Source organism: Acartia tonsa, chromosome 13 (assembly GCF_053477335.1).
Source record: "Acartia tonsa isolate MP-2025a chromosome 13, ASM5347733v1, whole genome shotgun sequence".
Classification (NCBI taxonomy): Eukaryota; Metazoa; Arthropoda; class Copepoda; order Calanoida; family Acartiidae; genus Acartia; species Acartia tonsa.
This window is the reverse complement of record NC_137272.1, coordinates 22320839-22344181: the sequence shown is the minus strand read 5'-3', so window position 1 is coordinate 22344181 and position 23343 is coordinate 22320839. Positions and strand designations below refer to the sequence as shown.

The window sequence follows — 23343 nt, the reverse complement described above, 5'->3', positions numbered from 1 at the left end:
CAAGTATAGCACAGAGCTTGATCTTTCAATCATTTTAGTGGTGAGCCAGATCGGGGTGAGCCGAATTTCAGCCAATCACAGCGCGGCATTTCATAAAATGCTGTGCTCAGGTTTTATTTGGGTTTAATTTTACCACAGAGTAATTAAACAAAGAATAATTTTTTGAATATTTCTATTTTAGAGGGTTGACTTCCCATTACTTCATAGGGCGAAGCACCTAGAGGCTAGGGGCGAAGCCGCTAGTATGGTTCTAATGTACAGTGAAGCTTCTTATAGGTCCATGGAATGTTTTTAACTATTTTTTCTTAGGGGGAGGGGGGGTAAAAATAAAAATCGCGCCAAATTGTTTTAAACTTTTTCTCTAAAAAAAAAAATTTGGGGGGGGGGAGAGAGATCGACTCCGCCCCCTCAACTTAAGTGGTCCTAGAGGCGTACCCGCTAGTAGATATATGTAAATTAGATCTTCTTACTTACTCTTTAAATTTAACCAATTTGGCACTCTGTGTAAACAACCTTGACGTGTTATTGTTGTAGCCATGATTCTCTGAAGCTAGGACTGATGCCCACGGAGACTGCAAGTATTAATGTCAATAACATGCTTGCATTTTGGTAGGAAAAGGCAGTTATTTTTTTCTCATTACTATTTTGGCTTTACAAAAGTTAAATTTCTTCGGATGAAGCAGGTTTATGGTAAATTATATCATCCAAATACCATCGCTCGTATCATTGGAATGAATAACCTGTCATATCTACTTGTCTGCTAGAAATTCTTTATCAAGTTGCATGGAATTTTTGTAGACACAATAAAAGAGGAGGGGACAGTGGGCTGTTTAATACACTAGTCCCCAAAGTCTTTTAATAACGTTTTCTTATTTTTGACTTAACAAATTTGGTAAATTTATATTGGGTGCTTCATTTAGTCGAGTTTTCTAACGTTTCAACCCCTTAATTTTAATCTAAAATAGGGGTAATTTTGTGTATTATCAGCTATTGTCTTATTTTCTCTTAAATTACCCGCATAATACGCTCACATTATGGTACAAAAATTCAATAGGACAATTCTAACATGCCTCAATTGACGGTAAGAGCTATCCGTTTTGTAAAAACGTACACACGGACTAACAAACCACGATTGTATAGAGAAACTACGCTTATAAAAACAATGAAAATATTGTACTTTAAATGCAATTTATTTTTCTCAAGTTTACAGAATACTTACAAGAGCAAAAATATATTTTCACGTTGCTTAGCGCACAACATTTCAATTAGTAAAGGAGGAGAGAAAAAAAACTTACAAATAGACAAAAGATAGAAAGATACTGAAAAGTCATTTTTAGACCTCGACGTACAGCGGATAGACAAAAAAAATATGAACTACATAATGTCTGTCTTTTAATCCTTTAATACCACGAAAATTATACAATCTTAAAATAAATCTTAAGATTGAAAATTAGAAAAAAAAACATTTCTTAAAAGCAGACATTGAGATTTAAAAAATTGTACAAAAATAATATCCGCGTTGTTAGATTATAATTAGGCATGCTAAAAAAGTGACGCAAAAAAACTAGTTAATCCAGAATAATTTAAATTATTGGTAATACCTAAAAATAAAACAGTTTAAAATTACTCTTTGTACATAAGGATGAAATTTACGTAAAGTTACGTACATATTCTTAGCTAAAAAAAAGCATTGTTTTATATTTTTTCATGTTACTTTTGGCAGATCTTAATATTGACTCAAAAATTGAGCTAAAAATGAGGTTTGTTCAACACTATCTTAAAGCTCAATGTAAATTTACATTTTTAATTGGCCAAAAGTAAAAGAAGCATTAAATTGTTAGAATGCCAACGATTATTTACAATATATGCCTGGAGATAAGATTTAAGTAGTCTGTTAAAGATTATAGGATAAAATATACATAAATATTTCTTTCCATTTATAAAATGAAGAAAAATATTCATCAATTTAATCAAATAGGTAAACTTTTAACAAATACACAAATCTTTCATAAAGGCATTAGATAGTACGGTAATATAAAAAAAATAAGTATTAGATTCAAGTCGTAATTGTTAATAAAAATCTCCTCCAAAATATTGTGTCAATGTAAATAAAAATATTTGGCGGCGTATCCTTTCTTACTTCTCATAAATTGTAATTAAAATTTAAACTTTTGAAAAAAACCTTTTTTACAACAAAAAAGTTAAAACAATTTGAATAACTATTGTTTAATAAACCTGATAGATAGCACACATTGTAAAAAAAAAAGAAATATACAGAATTTTATAAGCAGATTTACAAGTTTTAACTGTAATACAAAATAGTTGAGATTTTTAGAGGGGGATACAATATTAGGATTTTAGAGGCACCATTACAATTAACCCAAAGCAATATTTTACCCCAAATCTTATTATGCTTTACTCGTTAGTTTTAATAATAGAAAATAAAAATAGTTCAAGTTTAGGATGTCAAAATAATAAAAAATCAAACTTATGATTATTTTGACACCCCTCTAGTAATACAAAATTAAAATAAGGTACTTAGCATCAGGAGCGGTTATCTAACGAAAAATGGCAATTTTTAATTTTCTTATTCATGGTGCTTTTATCATTTTTGTTTCACTTAGTATTTAATTTGTAACACCATTGTTTGTTCACCTCATAACTTTGAATTGAAATAATCTTTGTCATATTTTTCATACATATTTAGATTAGATTTTTAAATCTTCGAAATTTGTGATTTCTTGTAGCTTTGGAAGAGACGAGGTGTGGTTGCGAGTCAGGCTTTTTCTTCCCGGCTCATGCTTGTAATTATCAGGTGGGGGTATCAGTTGCGATTCCCCGCATTTAAGGATGTTGGTTGGTTTACCATAGCTCTCCGTCCTTCTCTTTGGCTGGCACTTCAATTACTCTGGAAAAAAAGAGAGAATATCAATCAATGATAAAAAAAAACCCTGAAAATTAGATTACTAGTAACGCAATTGGAATTGAAAATAATTTGGTGGGACATTGGACTGTAAATTACACAGATAACTAACGTTAACTTTTCTTGAAATTTGATTGGTTAGTTACAAAAACTTTTCAACATATTATTTTCATATATTATGGGATAATTTTGTTTACTATGATTAGGACAGTTAGGGAGTTGAATCCATTTTTATAGAAGCAGAACTATAATCTATGATTATGGTTTGGACCCTCTAAAACTATAATCTACCCTTCCACTTTCCCCTCTCTTGGTGAAGATATCTTCAACGCTGATACGATTTTTGAAATATAAGATTCCACTTTCAATAGGGGCGAAACTGAAATCATACATTCATGTTTACATATCAGCGTATTCATAAACATTGATTTCCTTATTTATATCGACATAATAGTAATGTATCATTCTACTTTCAATAGAGCCAAAACTGGAATAATACATTCAAGATAACATATCATATCTTTGAATCGACATAGTAGAAATGGTACATATTAGTTAGTTTTTTTATATTTCTATTAGTTTGAAGTTTTTAAGAAAAACCTAAAAATAAAGGTTGCTAACACTTAACAATCAGGCCCATTTCCGGACCTTAATCGTTCAACGCTCCCCCCCCCCCCCCCCACATATCATCTCTGCTCCTATTAGAGTTAGATGGCAAAAAAAAATTGTGCCTGTTCCCTGTTTAATACTAAATTTCCGACTTTAAGTGAGACAAATTCATTTTTCGCTTACTTTACCCTTTCATTTAACAACTTTATTTTTTAAGGTTAATTAAAATGTTAAATGGATGTAATTTCCTCTTTTTGAAGCTAGAACAATTTTTTAAAGAAAATGTTTATCTTAAAGTAAATTTTATATTAGAAATCTCAAAACATAAATTTTCTTATTCGTTGGCTTAACAACTTTGGGGACTTTTACTGAATTTTGATTGGTTGGTTAACCACTATTATCTATAATACAAAGTAGAACCATGTCTGTCTGTCTGTCTGTCTGTCTGTCCATCCGTCTGTTGCTTAAGATCTCGGTAACAACTGAACCGAACGGATACTACTCTTCAGGGTATATACCTATTGGTCCTGTTGTGGTTTTAAGCTATTTTCTTGGGTAGTGGGACAACCCCCCCCCAAAAAAAAAATGAAAATTCCTCCCCCCCCCAAAAAAAAATTCTGGTGATGCCCATAAGTTATGGTCGCAGCACCAGATTTTTTTTATATCTAGAGGCTAGGGGCGAAGCCGCTAGTACTTAAAAACCTAACCATTCAAAATCCAATAAAAGTCCCCAAAGTTGTTAAGCCAGCCAATAAGAAAACTTTGGGGACTAGTGTAATAAACAGTCCATTGTCCACCTCTCTTTCTGCTAGTTCCCAAAGTTTTATAATAGTTTCAACCACTGATGGCAAATTACAGTAGGGGTATTTTTGGGAATGTACATCCATTTATCGGCTATTGTTGTATCCCTTTAAATCCCTGGTGGCGATAAACGTGAATTAAAGAACCTAGAGGTTTTGGACCAGTTAAGAAGGTAATTTCAGTCCATTGTTCCCTACCTCCCTGGGTACAATAAAAGTTGTCTACAGGGAGGGAAAAATGGACGAAAAATTAAATAAATTCTGTCTATAATAACATGAGAAGACAGAATGAGAAGGACAGTAGCACCCTGTAATCCTTATCAGAAAGTCCTGAATGTCCATTTAAAACATTTTACAAAGTTTTTTATATTAAGAGTTATAACAATATAAATTGATAAGATACATACAAAATGTTATTGCTTCTAAGTGACTTTTTCTACAAAAGGGTTGTTAGAAGTCTGTATGTCTAAAAAAATCACTCTTATTATGGTTTGCAGGTTTCTATAACTATGTCTTTTTAATATGTTCACTCTCAGCAAAATAAGAGAGGGTTTAAATTTCAGTAGTACCCAAAGTTTTATAAACATTTGTTGGATTTATAAATTTGTTTACTTTTATTTAATCTTAATTGGTTGATGAAAACTGGCATTGTCAAAACTAAACAGACAAGATTAATTGTTAGTTGCATCTGTTTTCCAGTTTTGTTAGACCCGAAGGGGCAAAGGCCCAGTCTAACAAAACTGGTGTTCATATTACTACTTTTTACTTTACTATTTGTAGAAAAATGTCTATAATATAATACAATACATGGTTTCAAGTATGGATTAGACGGGTCTGATCCAGCGGATATTAATTGGTTTCGTAGACATACTGGAAAATCATAAAAAATCATGGACAGAATGACGGACAGGCAGAAAAGTGAATTGTATAGTACCATCGCATTTTATTCTTTCTTAGTTAGTATTTGTTTCCAGAGAGGGAGGAGACAGTTGACTGATTATTACAATAGTACACAAAGTTTTACAATAACGTTTTCTTATTCGTTGGCTTTGATTGGTTGATTTAATTGTGTTTATAAACGTTTGAACCACTAATTTTAATCTACAGAAGGGGTTATTTAGTGCGTCATCATTATGGATGTGCATTAAATCATTAAAGATAAAAAAAGGGTGTGCAAAAATGCAGACATTAAAAAAATTCAAACTGCTTGGCTTGTGTGAATAGTAGAAAAATGCTATGTATTAGTGATGGGAATCCGGATCCGGAATCCGAATCCGGAATCCGCCCAATTTTCGGCCAATTTTGGAATCCGAATCCGGATCCGGAATCCGTTTTTTATAGCGGATTCCGGATTCTAAATTGGTAGGCTAAAATTACCGTCTTTTTTCTTACAACTCCCTCTGTTTGAAGGCAAAGATCAAAAAAAAATTTTCTACATAACAAATTTTAATAAGGGGGGGGGAAGTTTTGACACATTTGCGTAAACAGGGAGTATAGGCTTTATCTTTGGACTGAGAGTATAGGTTATTAGGGATAAAATCATTCTTATATGATGAATTTTCCCAAGTTTTAAGATTTTTTGGATAGGCCTCCAGGTTCCGGAGCTCCAGGCCTCCAGGTCCTCTCTGTACAGATAAAAATGAAAAAAAAAATTTTTTTTTGAAGAGTTAGAAGTCAACTTATGAAACAAAATATGCGTTTTTTTCTTCAAATATGTGAATAACATTCAAAAATATGCATATTTTGTTTCATAGGTTGACTTCTAACTCTTCAAAAAAAAAATTATTTTTTTAATTTTTACCTGTACAGAGAGCACCTGGAGGCCTGGAGCTCCGGAACCTGGAGGCCTATCCAAAAAATCTTAAAACTTGGGAAAATTCATCATATAAGAATGATTTTATCTCTAATAACCTATCCTCTCAGTCCAAAGATAAAGCCTATACTCCCTGTTTACGCAAATGTGTCAAAACTTCCCCCCCCCTTACTAATGTGATGTAAATGTTTTAGTTATGCTGGAAGTCAACACTTTAAACAAATCAAGGCTTCAACCAAGTAACATAGTGATTAATTAACGAAAAAAGCTATCCCTCTGTGACGGACGGCCTTTTAAAATACTGCTAGAATCCGGAATCCGAATCCGGAATCCGCCAAAAATAAGAATCCGGAATCCGCAAGAATCCGTCACTTTTTTTGACGGATTCCTTCAGAATCCGGAATCCGAATCCGGCCCAAAAATTCGACGGATTCCCATCCCTACTATGTATAATTATATCGTTAGAACCGACATAAGCTCTATTTTTTGAAAATATAAGTACGATTTTTGTGCTATTTTTAGTTTAGAAGCTGTATTGATAAATGTGAGAAAAGTGGAAATTTTTTTTTTGAGTTTTAAGTCAGTTGGGACATTCTACCACATAGCTCATAAATTATCACAAATGCTGAGCTTCTAGAGCGCAGTGATATGTCAGACATTAAACTGACAATAAAACAGAGAAAATGGAGATGGTTGGGGCACACTCTAAGGAAAGGGCATGATGATATAACCAATCAAGCCTTGACTTGGAACCCCCACATAGGAAAGAGGAAACCAGGTAGACCAAAATCAAAAAATAGACTTCCTAATGGTTCTAACGATATGCGTAACATTTTTCTACTATTAACACAAGCCGCACAATTTCAATTTCAAAAATGTCTGCATTTTTTTTTTGCATACCCTTTAGCTTTGCTTAAGTGAAAGCTTTTTATTACATTAAGTTTTAAGTCTTAAGTATGTGTTATAACATATAACATAGGCCAAAGTTAAACTTTATCTAAGAGTGATAGGACAATGGCAGATTGGTTATCATACCTTTTTACATAAAAATGAAATGGTTCGGCAAGGATAATCAATATTCCATCGTCCTTTACCATTATCCCAAAGTTAATTAAATCTATGAGGCCTTTGAATCTAATATATTAAGCTATTTGAAATATATCTAAATCTATTTTTACAGTTTTAAAGTCCTGAGATAAGAATTACCTTTACATAAATTCAATCCACCTACAATGAAAGCCAAAAAAGACAGGCAAATTTTTGGATTCTATTTTGTACTTCAGTTTGAATTTTCATTGGATTGAAATAAATGCACATTTAAAATAATCTTTGTCTAAGAAAAGATAAATATACCATGCGTGATTTTATTTTACTTTTTGGGCTAATTATTATCACTGACAGAAAAGTAAAAATAAGTAATTTTTTCTGTTGATTTTTTGGTATCTGTGTATATAAAAGGAAACGGCATTATCCTCTTAGGAATTTTTTTTACCAATTTTGAAAATTTGGGTACTCCCCCCCCTCCCCCCTCCTAACAGAGTCTGAATTCAATCTAAGGCAAAGTCTTGGTGAACTAGACTTTCTTTTGACCTTTTCTCCCTTGCCCCGTCCAGACATACAGAGGCAAGGGTAATAGTAGGGGGGGATTGAGTGTAAAGGGGAAGAAAAGGGGGAGGCGGAAAATGTTTAAATTTTGAGTGCTGTGGCCAGAGATGTTCGTTGTCGGGTGGGTACTCAAAATTTCAAAAAACTATTTTAAGTTAGGTTAGGTTAGGTTATAGGCTAGGGAGCTGAGCACTGCAGCCAGAGATGTTCGTTGTTGGGGGTACTAAAATTTTCAAAAGAAGGCGTCTTAACTTTTTTGCTTTTTATTTAATTAAGATAGCTAGCCGGTTCTTTTAGTAAGTAATAGATGTAAAATGGTCCATAGAATTTAGATATGCAATCGGTTTTTATGTAGACCTCGTATTTTTGAAGTAATTTAAGTTTAAAAAAAAAAATAATTAAGTCGGTTTTAAGGTACTAAAACGCAACAAAATAAAAGAAGAAAATTGCCAGTATGAACAAAAATAGTAAAATCTTTAATTTGACACCTTACTTTTAAAATTCTATTGAATAATTATTGAAAAAATCTATTTTTTTAACCTCGGTTTAATAAAAACTTTAAACCTAAATATTTTCTTAAACAGACAAAAACAATATGGGTTCATATATCAGAAAAATATTACGAATCCATTCTAAGCAAAATTGAAAAAAAGTAAAAACTTAAAAAAATAAAAATGGCCTAAAATATTATATTTTTACAGGCAACACTTAATTTTAACTATTAAACTAGCCAATCAAAAATCTCAAAAATTGACATATCAGGAAGCTTCACCTCAAAACTTAACCAATAGAATTTACAAAAAAAAAGGATAATGTTCATACAACATATACAATAGATACTACAATAAAAATATTGATACTTACATAACATGTAAAGAATGAAAACGTATGAACAAATATGCTTCCGTCTGTTAATAAACTTCAAAACAATGCAGTTAAAAATGCATTATTGTTTCTTGTGTTTAAAAAATATCTGTTACAGTGTATGTACATTTGTTTAGGTTTTGCACAGTGGGATCTTTTGAAAAAAATCGGGACATCCAAAAAATCTAAAATCGACTTTTATCTATCCTAGGACCTAATAATGGCTGTAAGTAGACAGCTAGAAAAGAAATTTTTAAAAAATATTAATTTTTGGAGGGTTTATGCCATTTTTAAAAAAGGTAGTGAAAAATTTCTTTTCAGTTTTGATGATTTTCCAGATTTTTTTACACAATTTTTTCAAGGCAACAAAAAATACATTTATGTTCATCTTATGAAAAAAAAATTTATTGAGGTACTTTTCATATACCTGTACCAATGTCTAATAAAAGAAAAAATTTTAAAAAATAATTTTTTTGGTGGTGTAAATTGACATTTTGTGAGAAAATTTCACCAAAAATATTAAGATTTTTAACCCCAAAAAATCAGTTTTCTCCATTTTACCCAAAAACGGACAGGAGGCCCCGGGTTTTGCAATAATAATATTAATATGCAACATGTATTGTGTATAAAACAGTTTTCACAACCTGGGGCCTCTTGTCCGTTTTTGAGTAATTGAGCATTTTACATTGCATGGTTTGAACAATTTCGTTCTTGTTAATTTCAAATTTTCCCCCGTTAGAGGGAGAAGGAGTCATTTTAAAGCCAAAAGTCATCTCTGCAATATTTTTAAACTTATTAAGGCGGATCTTTCTTGACTTATGCATCATTTGCCTCTGGCGAACCGTTTCGCTGTTATTTGCCGCCGTTGGCGTGATTTTTAACGATTTTTGCCGTTCTCGCGGTTTTAAAGGAGTCGTTAAATAAAGATGACTTAAAAATACTTTTATTTTAGCAATTAAATTTGCTAAATTTCATGTGTTCTAAAAAAATTTGTAGTTCTAACTGATTTTGGTCCAGCAAAAATTCAAATTTGGAGATTAATTATAATATTGCAAAAACATTATATACGCATCAGAGAGAGAGAGAGAAATATACGTTTGAGAGAGAATATAATTTAAGTAATTATGCTTATATTCTTATACAAACTTTAAATGAAGATAGCTAGACCTAGAATAAAGGTATTAACACAAAATCAAAAGTGTTTTGAAAATTATGTTATTGTTGTTTATATCTGTAAAAAAAATATTTGAAAACATGCCTTATAAGTGTCCTATTTTACTTATACTGGACCTACCTAAAAATGCCGGGACTCGAAATGGGTGCACCTGACGCTATATTCTTGTTCACAAACATTGTTTGCATTGAAGAAATATTTACATAGACGTTGATTTTGTTAAAATATTCCTATCCTAACTAAAGTTATGAAGTTTTATAGATTTTTTAAAAATAGGGTAGCTTCGCTCCTCCAAAACAGCAAGACGTACTTACCAAATGCACATTAGAAGTTAACAGAGGCAAAATTTAGGTTATTTCCGAGTTAAAGCAAAAGAAATTACATCATTTCTTCAAATACAAGCTTATTTATTGAAGTTTACTTTTGTCTACTCTAAATGTCCCGTTTTTTGGCAAAAGATCCCACTATGTTTTGTTCAGGTTTTGTTCAAGTCAGCCCTTTAAAGCCAAAAATTATGATTCTTAAAATAAACTTATATTTTTTATTATAGTTTTATAAAACTCTTTCAATTTTGCTTAGAATGGATTCGTAATATTTTTCTGATTCTAAAGGTATATATGAACCCATATTTTTTATGTCTGTTTGAGAAAATATTTAGGTTTAAAGTTTTTATTAAACCGAAGTTAAAAAAATAGATTTTTTCAATAATTACTCAACAGAATTTTAAAAGTAAGGTGTCAAATTAAAGATCTTACTATTTTTTTTTTTTACTGGCAATTTTCTTCTTTTATTTTGTTGCGTTTTAGTACCTTAAAACTGACTTAATTATTTGTTTAAAAAACTTAAATTACTTAAAAAATAAGAGGTCTACTAAAAAAAACCACTTGCAAATTTGAATTCTATTTTACATCTATTACTTACTAAAAGAACTGGCTAGCTATCTTAAATAAAAAGCAAAAAAGTTAAGACGCCTTCTTTCAAAAAACTATTTTAGGTTAGGTTAGGTTATAGACCAGGGAGCCGAGCGCTGCGGCAAGAAATGTTTGTTGTCGGGGGTACTCAAATTTTCAAAATTTCAAAAAACTATTTTAGGTTAGGTTAGGTTATGTTATAGGCTAGGGAGCCGAGCGCTGTGGCCAGAGATGATACAACTGATACAAGCAACTTTTACTATAAATGTCTAAGGATTTTTTTACTCCATCCACTTTTAACTCACAAATCAGACCAAATTGTTCAGTAATTGATCAGTAATTTACCACAAAAATGCACAATTAAATAAGCAATTAATCTCTTAGTGCTTACTCACACGGTGAGAGATTACTAGGGAAGTATTAAGATGAAATAAATTGAACAAAAAAAATACAAATATATACAATTGAATTAATTAATAAACGACTTTTTAAATTTTGAATACTCATTTGATACCCTTTTTAAAGTATTCTTTTAAAATAAACAAAACATCTTTTATATACGCTCTTTGTATGTTTTGTTTATTTAATTAAGAATATGCAACAATGTTTAAATTATATATAAAATCTATGCTTTTTTTTACAATTGACATAATTTTGAAATAGTATGGTACATTTCTATTATGTCGATGTTAAAAAAGGAATGGAAGATTACAGAAACATAGATATTAAAAATGTAAACCATGATTCCAGTTTCGCCTCTATTGAAAGTGGAATCTTACATTTCAAAAATCGTATCGGCGTTGAAGATATCTTCACCAAGAGAGGGGAAAGTGGAAGGGTAGATAACAGTTTTAGAGGGTCCAAACCATAATCATAGATTATAGTTCTGCTTCTATAAAAATTGATTCAACTCCCTAACTGTAGGAATAAAAATAATTTATCGTTCATTGTCTTATCCCTAATAAAGCAATACTTTACCTTGGTTTGTCAATGATTCTAGCTGTCCTGTTACCCTTCTCAACGATTCCAATAATCCAAGCTTGGTAGCCTTCAACCTAAATATAGAAATAAAATCAGTATTTTAAGCATCAAATAAAATATATATCCAATATTCTGCAATGTTTTGTTATTTGCTTAGCTGGCATTAAAATAAAATCGTATTTTTTGTCACGATTCCCCAAACAATGAATTATTTATCTGGGTTAGAAAAGGTTGTTAGAACACTTTCTTGATTTCTATTTATAAGAGAAATTTCATTCGGGGAAGAATTATTTATCATTTATTATCCATTGCCAGTATCCCTACTTATATCTTTCTATCTGTCCTCTACATACCTTCTGGATGTCCTTGCAGTAAGCAGCCGCCTGTTCTCTGGGCAGACAGATAAGCAGACCACCGCTTGTTTCAGCGCTGTTTCCTTGTTGCAGCTGGAACATGTTTCCGCAGGCCTTGCCGACAGCCGCCATTTTAGCGATGACGGGCAGATTGTGGATAACAAAGCCGACCTCGGCCTTCTGGTTTCTGGCGAGAGCCTGTGCATGGCCCAATAAACCGAATCCGGTAACGTCTGTGGCGGCGTGAGCGTTATACTAAAAAAAATGAGTTAAGTACAAATATAATATTCAATATAGGTTTCGTGATTTCGTCAATGAGGTAATTGATGAAATCACGAAACCTTTTTGTAAACAGCAGTTTAAGGTTTCGTGATTTTCGTAATAAATAAATATCTTACAAAGACCAAACTCTATTGCTAGCTACTTACAAAATTAATTTTCTTATATACTTGGACTTCGGAAGAAGTAAATTGTTAGCTTTTTTGCCCATGCAACAAAAAATTACTTTGTCATAGATACAAAACTAGAAAATCAAGTTGTAAACTATAGGTTGAGTAATTTAGACAAACCTTGTGCATAAGCCTGCTGGCGGTTCTGTTGAGCCTGGCCATGGAGTCCATGGCACGCTGGTAGGCCTTCCTCACGTCCTCTTCGCTGACAACCAGCTTGATTCTGTTCCATCTCTCTGGCTGGTCCAGCCACTGGTGCGCGTTCAGGGCAACCTAAGAACAGCCATAAGGTTAGACAAAATATTCTGCAACAAGTTCTATGTTTAAGTCCTTTAAAGTTTCTTAAAAATACGTTGATCTATCTTGGGACGATTAAGAACTATGTTCTGAATAAAGTTGGGTTTCTTCAATCTTAAAGTGCCATCACTCTATATTTATTAATGTTAGTTCGTCTTACTGTCAGTTTTGCTGAGCTTTGCTTTTAGATTCAATCGTTATCAATCTTAGATAACATAAATGGAAATATACCAAAGCTTGCACTCCCATTCGGATGTTATTATTATCCAATGTCTTATCCCTTAAGATCCCTGATACCATACCTGTGTTCCCAGAGGCTTGGTGAGGACCAACACATCTCCGACAACAGCAGAGTCGGGGATGATGAACTCGTTGGGCTGGCAGATGGTAGTGGCAACACCACCAATAGTGCACCAGGGGTTCATAACGGTCTGACCGCCGGTCACGGTGGTACCTGCCTCCAAAGCACAATCCTTAACAATAATTTCATTAGTCCAATCCTAACAAGAACAATATTTAATTCAGGTTATAATTATTAAATAATACTTAATATGAGTGAAACTAATGATACCTTGAATCCTCTCATGATGAGGGGCACAACCACGTCCCTCTCCTTCTCTGTCATCTTGGTGGAGACAGCCAACAACATGAGCATGTTGTCACACTCAGTAACACCCATGGCGTACAAATCAGAAAGGACGTTGGCGCAAGCAATCTTGCCCTGAAAAGAAAATTAGTTTAAAACTTTGGATCATTGTAAAAAGCCTATCAAATAAATGCTTAATCAAAGGAATATCTAACTTTCGCATTTGACTGTAAATTACACTGGAACCAAAAGTTGTATAAACACATTATCTTTTTCGTTAACTTTAAATGTTTGGTAATATTACCAATAGAATTTTTAACAGTTTGTTCTAAATTTATCGGATAAAGGGGCTCTTTTATAGGTCATTCATCATTGGTGATAGACGCAAAATTATCGTTAATTGTCTTACCCTGAATTAAAGAAATATAACAATACCTGCATGTATGGGTCCTCAACCAGAGGATAGAAGAAGTCGGTGGTCTGGACCAGGCTGAGTCCAGAGTGACGCAGGGGGGTGATGGAGGCGTCCATACCAATTCCAATCCTGATACAACGAGACATATTATTGGATAAAAGGCACCGATATTTGCTAGCGGATGTGAGCATTTCTTCTTATATGGAAAAATGTAAACTTTTCCGCAAATATTTTCCTTTTGATTTCTTAACAATTAATATTTCTTTAATATACATGTGATTTAGCACCATACAAAAAATCTTCGAATTACAATTGAAAAGATCTCCCAAAATATTCCTAAAAAATCTTCTAAATGATATCTTACCTTGGGATGGGCACATGCATGAAATGGTTTGAATGTTCATCCTGTCCTTGGTCGTCCTGGAGTCCTTCCAGCAGCTTCAATAACACATCCTGGGGCACCTTGCAGCCACGTCCCTTCAGGTCAGCGAACCTAAAGTACAAAAATTTTGCAATGTAAGTAAACTATCTCGCAACCTTACATCTTAATATTTTATAAAAGCACAAAATAAATAATAGTTGCATTATTAAGAGGGAGGGGGCATTGGACTGTAAATAACACTGGTACCCAAAGTTATAGAAAACCATCTTATTCATTGGCTTCAAAACTGTCGGTAAATTCTTAAATCTTGATAAGTTGCAAAAGCAATATTTTTTATCTACAAAATGGACAATTAAATTTTGTTTATCATAATTGTGGCTCTACATTTATTTGTTTCCTATTGTCTTATCACTTAAGATCCCTGATCACCAACAATATTGAAATTATTTTTACCTGGTAAGCCTGAAGTTTGCCTCAAGGTCGTGAGCGGTAGGATCGAATGGTCTACGGATGGCCAGGGCGTTGGGGTTCTGGCCGAGCTCCAGCTGAGCTGCCTGGGCCAGAGCATCGTTCGCGGTTGTGGTGCTTGTGTTAGCCTTTAAAAATTTGGTACGTGAAAACAACAAATTTCTGGTGACTTAAATTTAAAATTACTTAAGTACTAAGTATAGCATATTTTAGTTTTCTGTTAGAATTAGCATGGGTTTATTTTATTTGCAAACATTAAACAAAACGGGATTAAAAAATTATAAGATTAACTGTCAACCATAGACTTATCCCTATTATTCTAGATTCATATTATACTTGCCGCTTTGAAAAATAATATAAGTAGGTAATTTTTATTTTTTATATCTATTAAAAATTCATTTGTGAATCAAAGCTTTTCTGTTATTTTGGTCTGTATGTCTCTTTTTCTAAATTAAATAATGAAATTTGTATTTACTTTAATCTCTAAATCCCCAGGTCCTTTATAGCGCAATTCTTCCTAAAATATTACACTGCTATACTAGATATTATTTTTCTAATCTACATTCTTTAATTTTTTATAAACAAAGCAAAAATTTTAGTAAAAATTCCCCATTTTGTAGGCAAGTTTTCCATAGGTAAAAAAATGTTTTGCAAAATTAAAAATAAGCATATTTTTCTACCGCCAAAAAAAAACAAAAATATACCTTGAACTCCTTAACAACGTGCTCAGTTTTGTATGCAGTCTGAAACAAGAAAAATATTACAAATTGTTAAATATTAGTTCCAGATTCTTCACAAGCAGGGGAAATGAAATATGAAGATACTCCGTAAAGTTATGTCAAAGAGATTCCTTATAGTTATTTGTGTAATAATGTTTAAGATTCATATGTATAAACAGTTTTTTTAACGTCTTAATTTATAACAGGCATGAGTCAATATTCTAACCAGTCACTATGTAAGTATCAAAGAGAAGCTTTTTTCCCCAGAGGGGAAAAGGAACAAAAATAGGTTAAGATGCCCCCCCCCCCCCTCTTCGCTTGCAACAAACTTAATCTAGTAAAGAAGCAATCTAAATTGTCACATACAAAAGGGGAGGATAAGAATTTTTTTTTGTCCATTGACATATCCCTGCGTTGATTGTTTACCTGAGCTGTCATGTTGTGTGCCGGACTGGCGGGTCTGACATGTGCCTGCTGGGCCTGCTGTTGTTGCTGCTGCTGCTGATAGTGCTGCGCCTGCTGGGCTTGCTGCTCGTGGGCCAACCTCACCGGCTCAGCCTGCTGCCAAGAAAGGGTTTTACTCTCCTCGAGAAATCTTCGTTTTTCCTCAAGTTTGTTCAATTCCTCCTGTGGACGGGTGGTAAGAAAAAAAAACATACAAGTCGTGAGTGTTGTGCAAGGGAAAAATGACAAAGAGCTTTTTTAAAGAGAAAATGTTTTCTGCAATTATATTATGGGGAAAATTAATTTTTCTTCTTAACAAAAGCTTTTGATATGACCACCAAAAATATTCTTTGAGGGGACGGAATCGAATCTAATTAGTTAAATAAATCTAATACAAGCCGCATAATTCATTGAAAATCCTTAAGGTTATTTTCAGTATTACCACGTTTCTCCTCTTATACATTTTTAAATATAATCTTATGATATAAATTAAATAACACTTTAAATATGCAAAATCCTCTAATATAAACTGTTTTTTTTCCTTCCTATTTTGCTAGAAATTAAAGGGGTAAAAAGGAAGAATATCAATTTAATCCATTTATATAATTGCAGAATTTTTAAAATTTTGGGATTTGGTCAAAAATACTTCTTAAAATATAGGCAATTTTTAAAATCATGAATTTTTTGTGCTCTATTTGGAAGAATTTGCAGATTTTCTTTTTATTGGTTTGTCTTTTGTTTGTTTGTTTTAAATGGTAGGCTTATTTGTGCTTTGTGCTAACCTTGACCCATCCGTCGGTAGGAATTAACAGAAAGGGCATAGCAAGGAAATTATGTAAAAAAAATTAAGCCATTATTTTTTTTTCATGTACACATTTTTAACCGAGATTTTATTATGTGGATATAGTAATCGTTTTTTTATTTCCTCGCTATGTCCAAGATAGAAAAGAAGCAGAGAAACACACATAGAAATCAAAATATAATATTCAGCCTTTTAAAAATGATAATTTTATTTTTGCAAAATAGTTTTTGGAGAAAAGAATAAATGCTGAATATTTTTATTTGATTTCTTACATTATTTACATTTTCTTATCATTAAAAAGTGCTTTTATAGAAATATTAAATTGATTTTTAATTGTTTATGATAAGAAAATGTATTTAAAATATGAAAATCCAAAAAATCCCATAAGTGTAGCACACAAAGTTTAATATAAAGACAACACAACAAAAAGAAAAAACAGGACAAATTCAAAATAAGGTGCAGAAAAACAAATAAAACAACAATAATTTAAAAATCTCAAGATATTTTAGGATAAAAATACTGAATAAAAATATAGGAAATAGGGCAGTCATCATCACTAGATTAACATGCCGACAAAATAACGCCAAAAACGACATTATTTAGCGGTTTAGGCTAGGTTAAAATAGGTGGCATAACCTCCCCTTAACTTATGAATAGAAAAATGGCTCAAGATTTAAATATCAAAAGTTGTTTTTAATAAATCTACACCAATAAAGTTTTTAAATAATCAAGTTACTCAAAAAAAAAACTTAAGACAATGAGATATCTTGAAAATCAAATTGCCATAGTTAAGAGAGAAAAAAATGTAGGAAATCTTATCTTGAATAATCTATGTTCTCATGTATAGGAATAGGATACAATAATATTATGTATCCATAATGTATAGGAATGAGATACAGTTAATTTATCATGAGGAATTGCATACCTGTGCTTGTTGTTGTTGCTGCTGGGCCGCAGCCGCCTGTTGTTGCTGCTGCTGTTGCTGAGCAGCCTGGAACAGCTTGTGGTGATCCTAAAATGCGAGGGAGAATTGATAATAAAATCCGGGACCCAAAATTTTTCTCTTAATAAAAGTTTTATTATTTTAACATTTTTACTAGGTACATAAGATATTTATTAATTTAAATATTATTTTTAAATCTTTTCTTGAAACGCGATCGCTTAAAGTTATATTTTTTGTAAAAAAAATAAATATGGAATTTAAAGAATAACAGGGACAAAGATAAAGCTTCTGTAAAGTAAACTTAGAAAAGCACTCGATTAAGAACAGATATAAGAGTTTTAAGATGGTTGGTGACTGCAAGTAAACCCTCCCCCCCTTCATTTCTTAATATTTATTACAAATCAAAAAGGAAGGCCTTTGAATTATATAAAATGTAAAATTACAGTTTTTCCAAAATTTAAAAGACATGCTATTTTTCTTTTATCTGTACATAAAAACTTTTCATGCTGATATATATTTTTATTTTCTGAAACTAATTATCAGAAAATTGCCGATAATCAAAAGAGAAATGATTTATCCACATGACAATTCTTCCAGTTATTAAGTTTTTACTTTCTTTTAATTAGCTTGATAATTATCCATGTTTTATGAAGCTTTATCAGTGTCCCTGTTAGAATACAGAAAATAACAAAAGCAGATAATAAAATTCCTTATTTCGCAAAAACCCACAGTCCGATGGTTAGAACTTTGAAAGGGGTTGTTTCTAGGCTTACAAGGAAATTATTTATTATTGAATGGGGGGGGGGGGGGGGGGAATCTCATATTCCTCCAAAATTGTCCATGTAATTAAATATTTATTAACACAGCAAAATTAATCCTTCTACACAAGCTAGTTCTCTGGGTAAATACTTTGATACTAGTAAAGATCGCCTGATTTTCATATTTTTTGAAATTTTTACTAAATTGCGAAGAATTTCATTTTACTCATTTAAATACATCGACAACTTTTAGAGAAATCAAGGAAAGTTTAAATTTTTGGGGGATTGAAAAAATTAATTATTAATTGGGGAGGGGGGAATATTTAACTGAAGATACTAAGTGGACATTTAACCATCTACTTTTTTAATATTGTTGCAAAGATTGATAGAATTTTGAAGATGAAAAAATGTTAGAAAATGTTGTTACCAACAATGACAGTCCATAACCACCAGAAGGTTCATCGCCCTGGGTGTGGGGGGTCTTACAAATAAAAAAACAATATGTTTAAAGTCGTCATAGAAGGCGTGTTCTCGTTCGCTCGGTCGTTCTGCTCACATCAATACTATTGCACTTTAGCTACCTATTCCTTTTATTTAATTAATGACAAAAGTGTTATTTTTAAGACTGATTATCTTTACTGTGACCTTTATGACGAAGACATCTTTATTTTCCCGAATAACAAATAATCGTGCAATAAACAAATTTACATGCAGCAAGGATAGAGGGACAAGTAAAAGGGTGTTCAAAATTTTGGTTTTTAGAAAAATGTATCTAGGTTTTGTTCATGAAGGATATCTTCAATTAGCTTTTCAAAACTTATATGCCAGTCAAAATGAAGAGGCAAATTGAATGATGAGAAATTTTAGTTTTGTATGCCTATGATAAGAAAAAAAATATTTTAATCAAAGGAGATTCTGATATAAAAACACCTTTTTACTGATCTCTATAGCCCAGACATGCATAGGTACGAAATAAAACATTTACAGTTTAAGCAGTCCAAAAAGAATAAGATATGTATTACTTCAGGAGAAAAACTCGTGGTAAAATTATAGAATAATATTAATAATGCTGTTTACGACGTTTTAATGGACAATATTCAGCCAATTTGGTCCACTCAAACTGAAGATAGAGTCATCAAATATCCCAACAGCTAAAGTTAACAATTAAAACTTAGGGCATTTCTCTAAAAATGGCAATTATAGTTTCTAATCAAAGAGAAAATCCTATGTTGCATTATGTAACTTTAGTTGGTTTTAGGGTATTTTATGGCTACATCCATAAGCATAAAAATAATAATAAAATCCAAATGTATTCTTACCTGTACTTGGGCTAGTCCAGCGGCATGAATAACATAGGGGTGTCCGTAGCCTGCAAAAATAAAGTTGAAAGTTAAGAGTACCTAACCCTCCCATACTCTTTCCCAAGCTTGGTTCGTACTTAAGCCCTAGGGTTTCCATTTTATTTATTTTCATATTTTATAATTTAATGGAAAATATAATAAAAACTTTTAATGCTAAGAAGGTTTTTGAATATGAAGCGCTATTAGGTATTTATAACAATTCTTAATGTTCGATCATATCATTATATATTTTGATTACAGGGACAGATCAATAGAATTTTTAGATTTTTAGGTATCAAGAAAATTTAAACTTAAGAGGATAGGTATCAATTTTCATTTCGCTTGCAAAGGGCCGTAATAATTGACATAATAAAAATAAATTAGTAAGATAATTCGACTTTATAGATATTATTTCAAAATATATATTAATAACGAAGGAAAAGAGCATAATAGGGTATACTATACACTGCCTGAAAAGAGCTGACGTTCGTATGTACCTAGTCAATTAAAAAAGACAAATAAGTCTCTTAAAAATATTCAGATATTTTTTTTAGAAATTACAATTAACTCCTGTCATAAAATAGAAATTAATCATCTTAAAATATTTTAATTTAAAAAAGAAATTTTGTAATATGTTTTATCAGGGATATTACACCTTAGGAAAAACTTTATTTTACGCCGGTCATATATTATTCTAAAAAAAATTTAAGTTTTAACCAACGGAAAAGTTGAAAGAAAGTTTTTCATTGGGTGCTACATCCCTGTAATAACATAAACAATATTTAGACAGGTTTAAATGCAAGTTAATAAATATAGATAGATAGATATATACAGATATAATATTAATAAGATATATAAAAAATAGATAATAAAATAACACAGGAGATAAAAATCCTACCTAGATTGCCGGGCATTCCAGATCTTTGGGGCCACATGTTTAATTATTTATTTTTCACTTTGCTGCGCGATAAACAAGATAGTGGGGAGAAATATGCAATTTTAGCACCTCTGAAAGTAGAAAGGTTTGTATTGCTAAAAAGCTAAAGATCTCAAAAAATACTGGACCGTATTTTTCTTTGAAGCTTCAAACAGATGTTAAGTGATAGTTTTAAGCTATTTATCTCTTCCCTCAGCAGCCCTAGAGGCTAGGGATGAGGCAACTATTTTTCTTTAAAAATAACCCTTCAATTAATTTATCGGCAAGGAAATTGAGAACCGGTTTTGAAAAATGCTAACACCCCCCCGGAAAAAAAAACAATAAGTCCATATAGTTTTTAAACAGACTATTAAACGACTGAATAACGTGAAAAAAATACAATTTGTTATATTAATTTTATTAGAAATGTTAAAATTTGTACTTTAAACAAGGAAATGATTTTTTGTACCATAAGGCATCATTCAAATACTGTAAGAAACTTCACTAAAAAAAGGCCGTTTGTGGTATATTAATGAGCAAGTAGTAAGCATATAATGTCAACTTTAATTGCTAGAATACTTTAAAGTTCATAAAAGTTGTAAAATTGACGAAAAATTTGAATTTTTTAAGGAAAATTTGAGAATTGGGTGCACACCGACAAATACACAATTCACTAAATGTCCCGACAATTTAGAACAAAAATTATTTTTAGCATTTTTCCAAGTTTTTCACCGTTTTTGTGACTTTTTACTGCATAAACAGATAAAACTCACGTAAATAAATGCTTTTTAATGATAAAATAGGGCAAAAGTGGTGTATTTTAGGGTTAATTTAGGTAAAACTGTATTAATATCACTATGGGCTAGATTGGGTACGCTAGGCAGGAGAAAAATAATAATGGTGGAATTTAGTGTGGTTGGTCTGGCTGGATCCGCCAGCTCACATAGTGTACACTGGGTCCCGCAACACCCATGCCACACTAGCAAAACAATAACAAAACAGGGGTAAACGCGGGAAAGTGTTGCGCAGCCCTAGCTTTGTTAATGCAGGGATGCCCTGCTATGTTTATCCACCGGTTTCTGGCCTGTGATTGGCTGGAGGTGGAAATGCGGCACGCTGATTGGCTGCAGGTGAATGCACAGCCGGGTGAAGGCACCAGGCGTAGCCCTGAAAGCCGTGCCCGTACGGATAGGGATGTAAGGCTAGAGTTTGCTACACCACACTTGCCTGTGTAGTTTTTCTCTCTCAACGCAACATTTTAGAGCTAGCTAGTATTTAAAAAATTTAAATTCTCAAAATGTAAATAAATAATAAATCAAAAATTTCAAACAATATAATATATCTTTTACATTTTTAAGTAAAAGCTAACTATTTTTGATAGTTCGAAAAAAACTAAAGCGAGGGCAAACACCATTGCCCGAACAAAGAAGCTAGGCTTTAGTCACAAGCCTAGCCTAACCTGGTTTATCTATCTATCACCACACAATTCTACAACTTTCTCTTTATTCTGAGCAAAATTGCCTCTCTATTTTGTAAACTTATGGATTCATGATAAATATGTTTCCAAAGTTAGGAAAGAGTAAAAATTACGCAGGAATTAGTGTAAAATAATGCGCAATTCTCAAATAAAAAAATTTCAAAAATTAAAAAAAACTTTCCAAATATCTAGGCGAAACTTTATAATGATTTTTTTCTATTTTTTTAACAACAAAAAAAAATTTTACCAAAAAAAATTTTTTTATGGTAACAAAATAATTTTTTCCTCAAAATAAAACCTCAAATTAATGCAAAAAAATATTTTATTTCATATATTAAAAAATAATGTTTATTTTCCATACTCGAGGAGGACGAGAAAATTTCATAATAGTTTAAAATTGGATATTAGAGTTTCCACAAAAGTTTATAAAAATTTCAAATATTTGTTTTAAAGACAATATCAATATAAAGAGCTGAAATATTGATGTGTTTTCTAAATGAATTTTTGAAAATAATTTTTTGGGTACTTTTAATGCAAAAAAAATGTAAAAATGACCGAAAAAATGACAAAATTTGTCAATATGACAATAATTATTTTTCAATATTAATGTGAAAACATAAATTAATGCGTCAGTGTTTTAAAGACAGATTAAGGAATGCAGAGTAAAGCTCCTAGCAAAGCCACCTCAATAAGAAAGTCTGTAAAAAATTCATTACTTCATACAAAATCTAATTTTTCGAGTATTTCATAGCTACTTAATAACTGAAGAATATCCTTAGTATTTTTTTTTTGCTTATTAGCAGATTTTAAAATTTAAATCAATTTAACAAAAATATATATTTTAATTGACAAAGCCCACAAAAAGTTGATAACTTTTAAAATATGTTAGCTACAAATAACTAGTTATTTGCGCGCCCTTTGGATTTGATTGTCTTTGTCCGGCACATATTTTGAGTAATGCATTTATTATATTTTGTTTGTTTTCATTGAGAGGTATATATTTTAGGTCTACATAAATAATTAGTAGTGAAGCTACTCCATAGTTGATTTTTCTAGATCGGCTGTAATTTGATTTTCTTCGTTTTTTTGTTAGTTCGAGCCTTAGGCACCTCTGAGATAACAAAACTGATTTTCATTTTTTTAGTTTTAATTTTAATATCCGCGGGAAAGCTGAATTCTAGATCTTAATGGACAATATAGATTCATAGAAATTCATAAATCGTTTTACAGTAGCCTGTACTATAGCGACTACGCTTCTAGATGCCTCAATCTTTTTTTGGGGGCGATTTCTTTTTACCCTCCCCTAAAATAGTT

The 23343-nt window shown here is 31.6% G+C and overlaps 1 protein-coding gene across 11 annotated transcripts; it reads right to left on the bottom strand.

The window, feature by feature from the left end:
* Window positions 1-1171: 1171 nt before the first annotated feature.
* Window positions 1172-21450, bottom strand: Sps1 (inactive selenide, water dikinase). 11 transcript variants are annotated; one of them, XR_013873805.1, is made up of 17 exons: window positions 20535-21441; window positions 19616-19665; window positions 18724-18777; window positions 17521-17607; window positions 15776-15976; window positions 15335-15373; window positions 15106-15147; window positions 14616-14758; window positions 14145-14273; window positions 13801-13909; window positions 13351-13500; window positions 13082-13252; window positions 12603-12755; window positions 12034-12288; window positions 11678-11754; window positions 2236-2908; window positions 1172-1601 (listed from the first exon to the last, which is right to left on the bottom strand). XR_013873805.1 is itself a non-coding variant. In XM_080145357.1 (16 exons), the coding sequence occupies exons 1-16, from the start codon at window positions 20569-20571 to the stop codon at window positions 2863-2865; spliced, it is 1743 nt and encodes a 580-aa protein (XP_080001483.1). In that variant the 5' UTR covers window positions 20572-21441; the 3' UTR covers window positions 1172-2862. The 11 variants fall into 11 exon arrangements, 7 of the variants coding, with proteins under 7 accessions (XP_080001483.1, XP_080001484.1, XP_080001486.1 ...); XR_013873806.1 differs by having other exon boundaries at window positions 2398-2908; XR_013873807.1 differs by lacking the exon at window positions 15106-15147.
* Between the last annotated feature and the right edge of the window lie 1893 nt (window positions 21451-23343).

Bases quoted from the DNA above. Each gene is read 5' to 3' on its own strand.
- Sps1 (XM_080145357.1), bottom strand. From the start codon at position 20,571: ATGTGGCCCCAAAGATCTGGAATGCCCGGCAATCTAG. The intron at 15,374-15,775 runs GTAAACAATCAA...TTCTTGTTTCAG, and splicing joins CACACAACATGACAGCTCAG to ACTGCATACAAAACTGAGCA. The intron at 13,253-13,350 runs GTATCATTAGTT...ATTATTGTTAAG, and splicing joins TCATCATGAGAGGATTCAAG to GATTGTGCTTTGGAGGCAGG.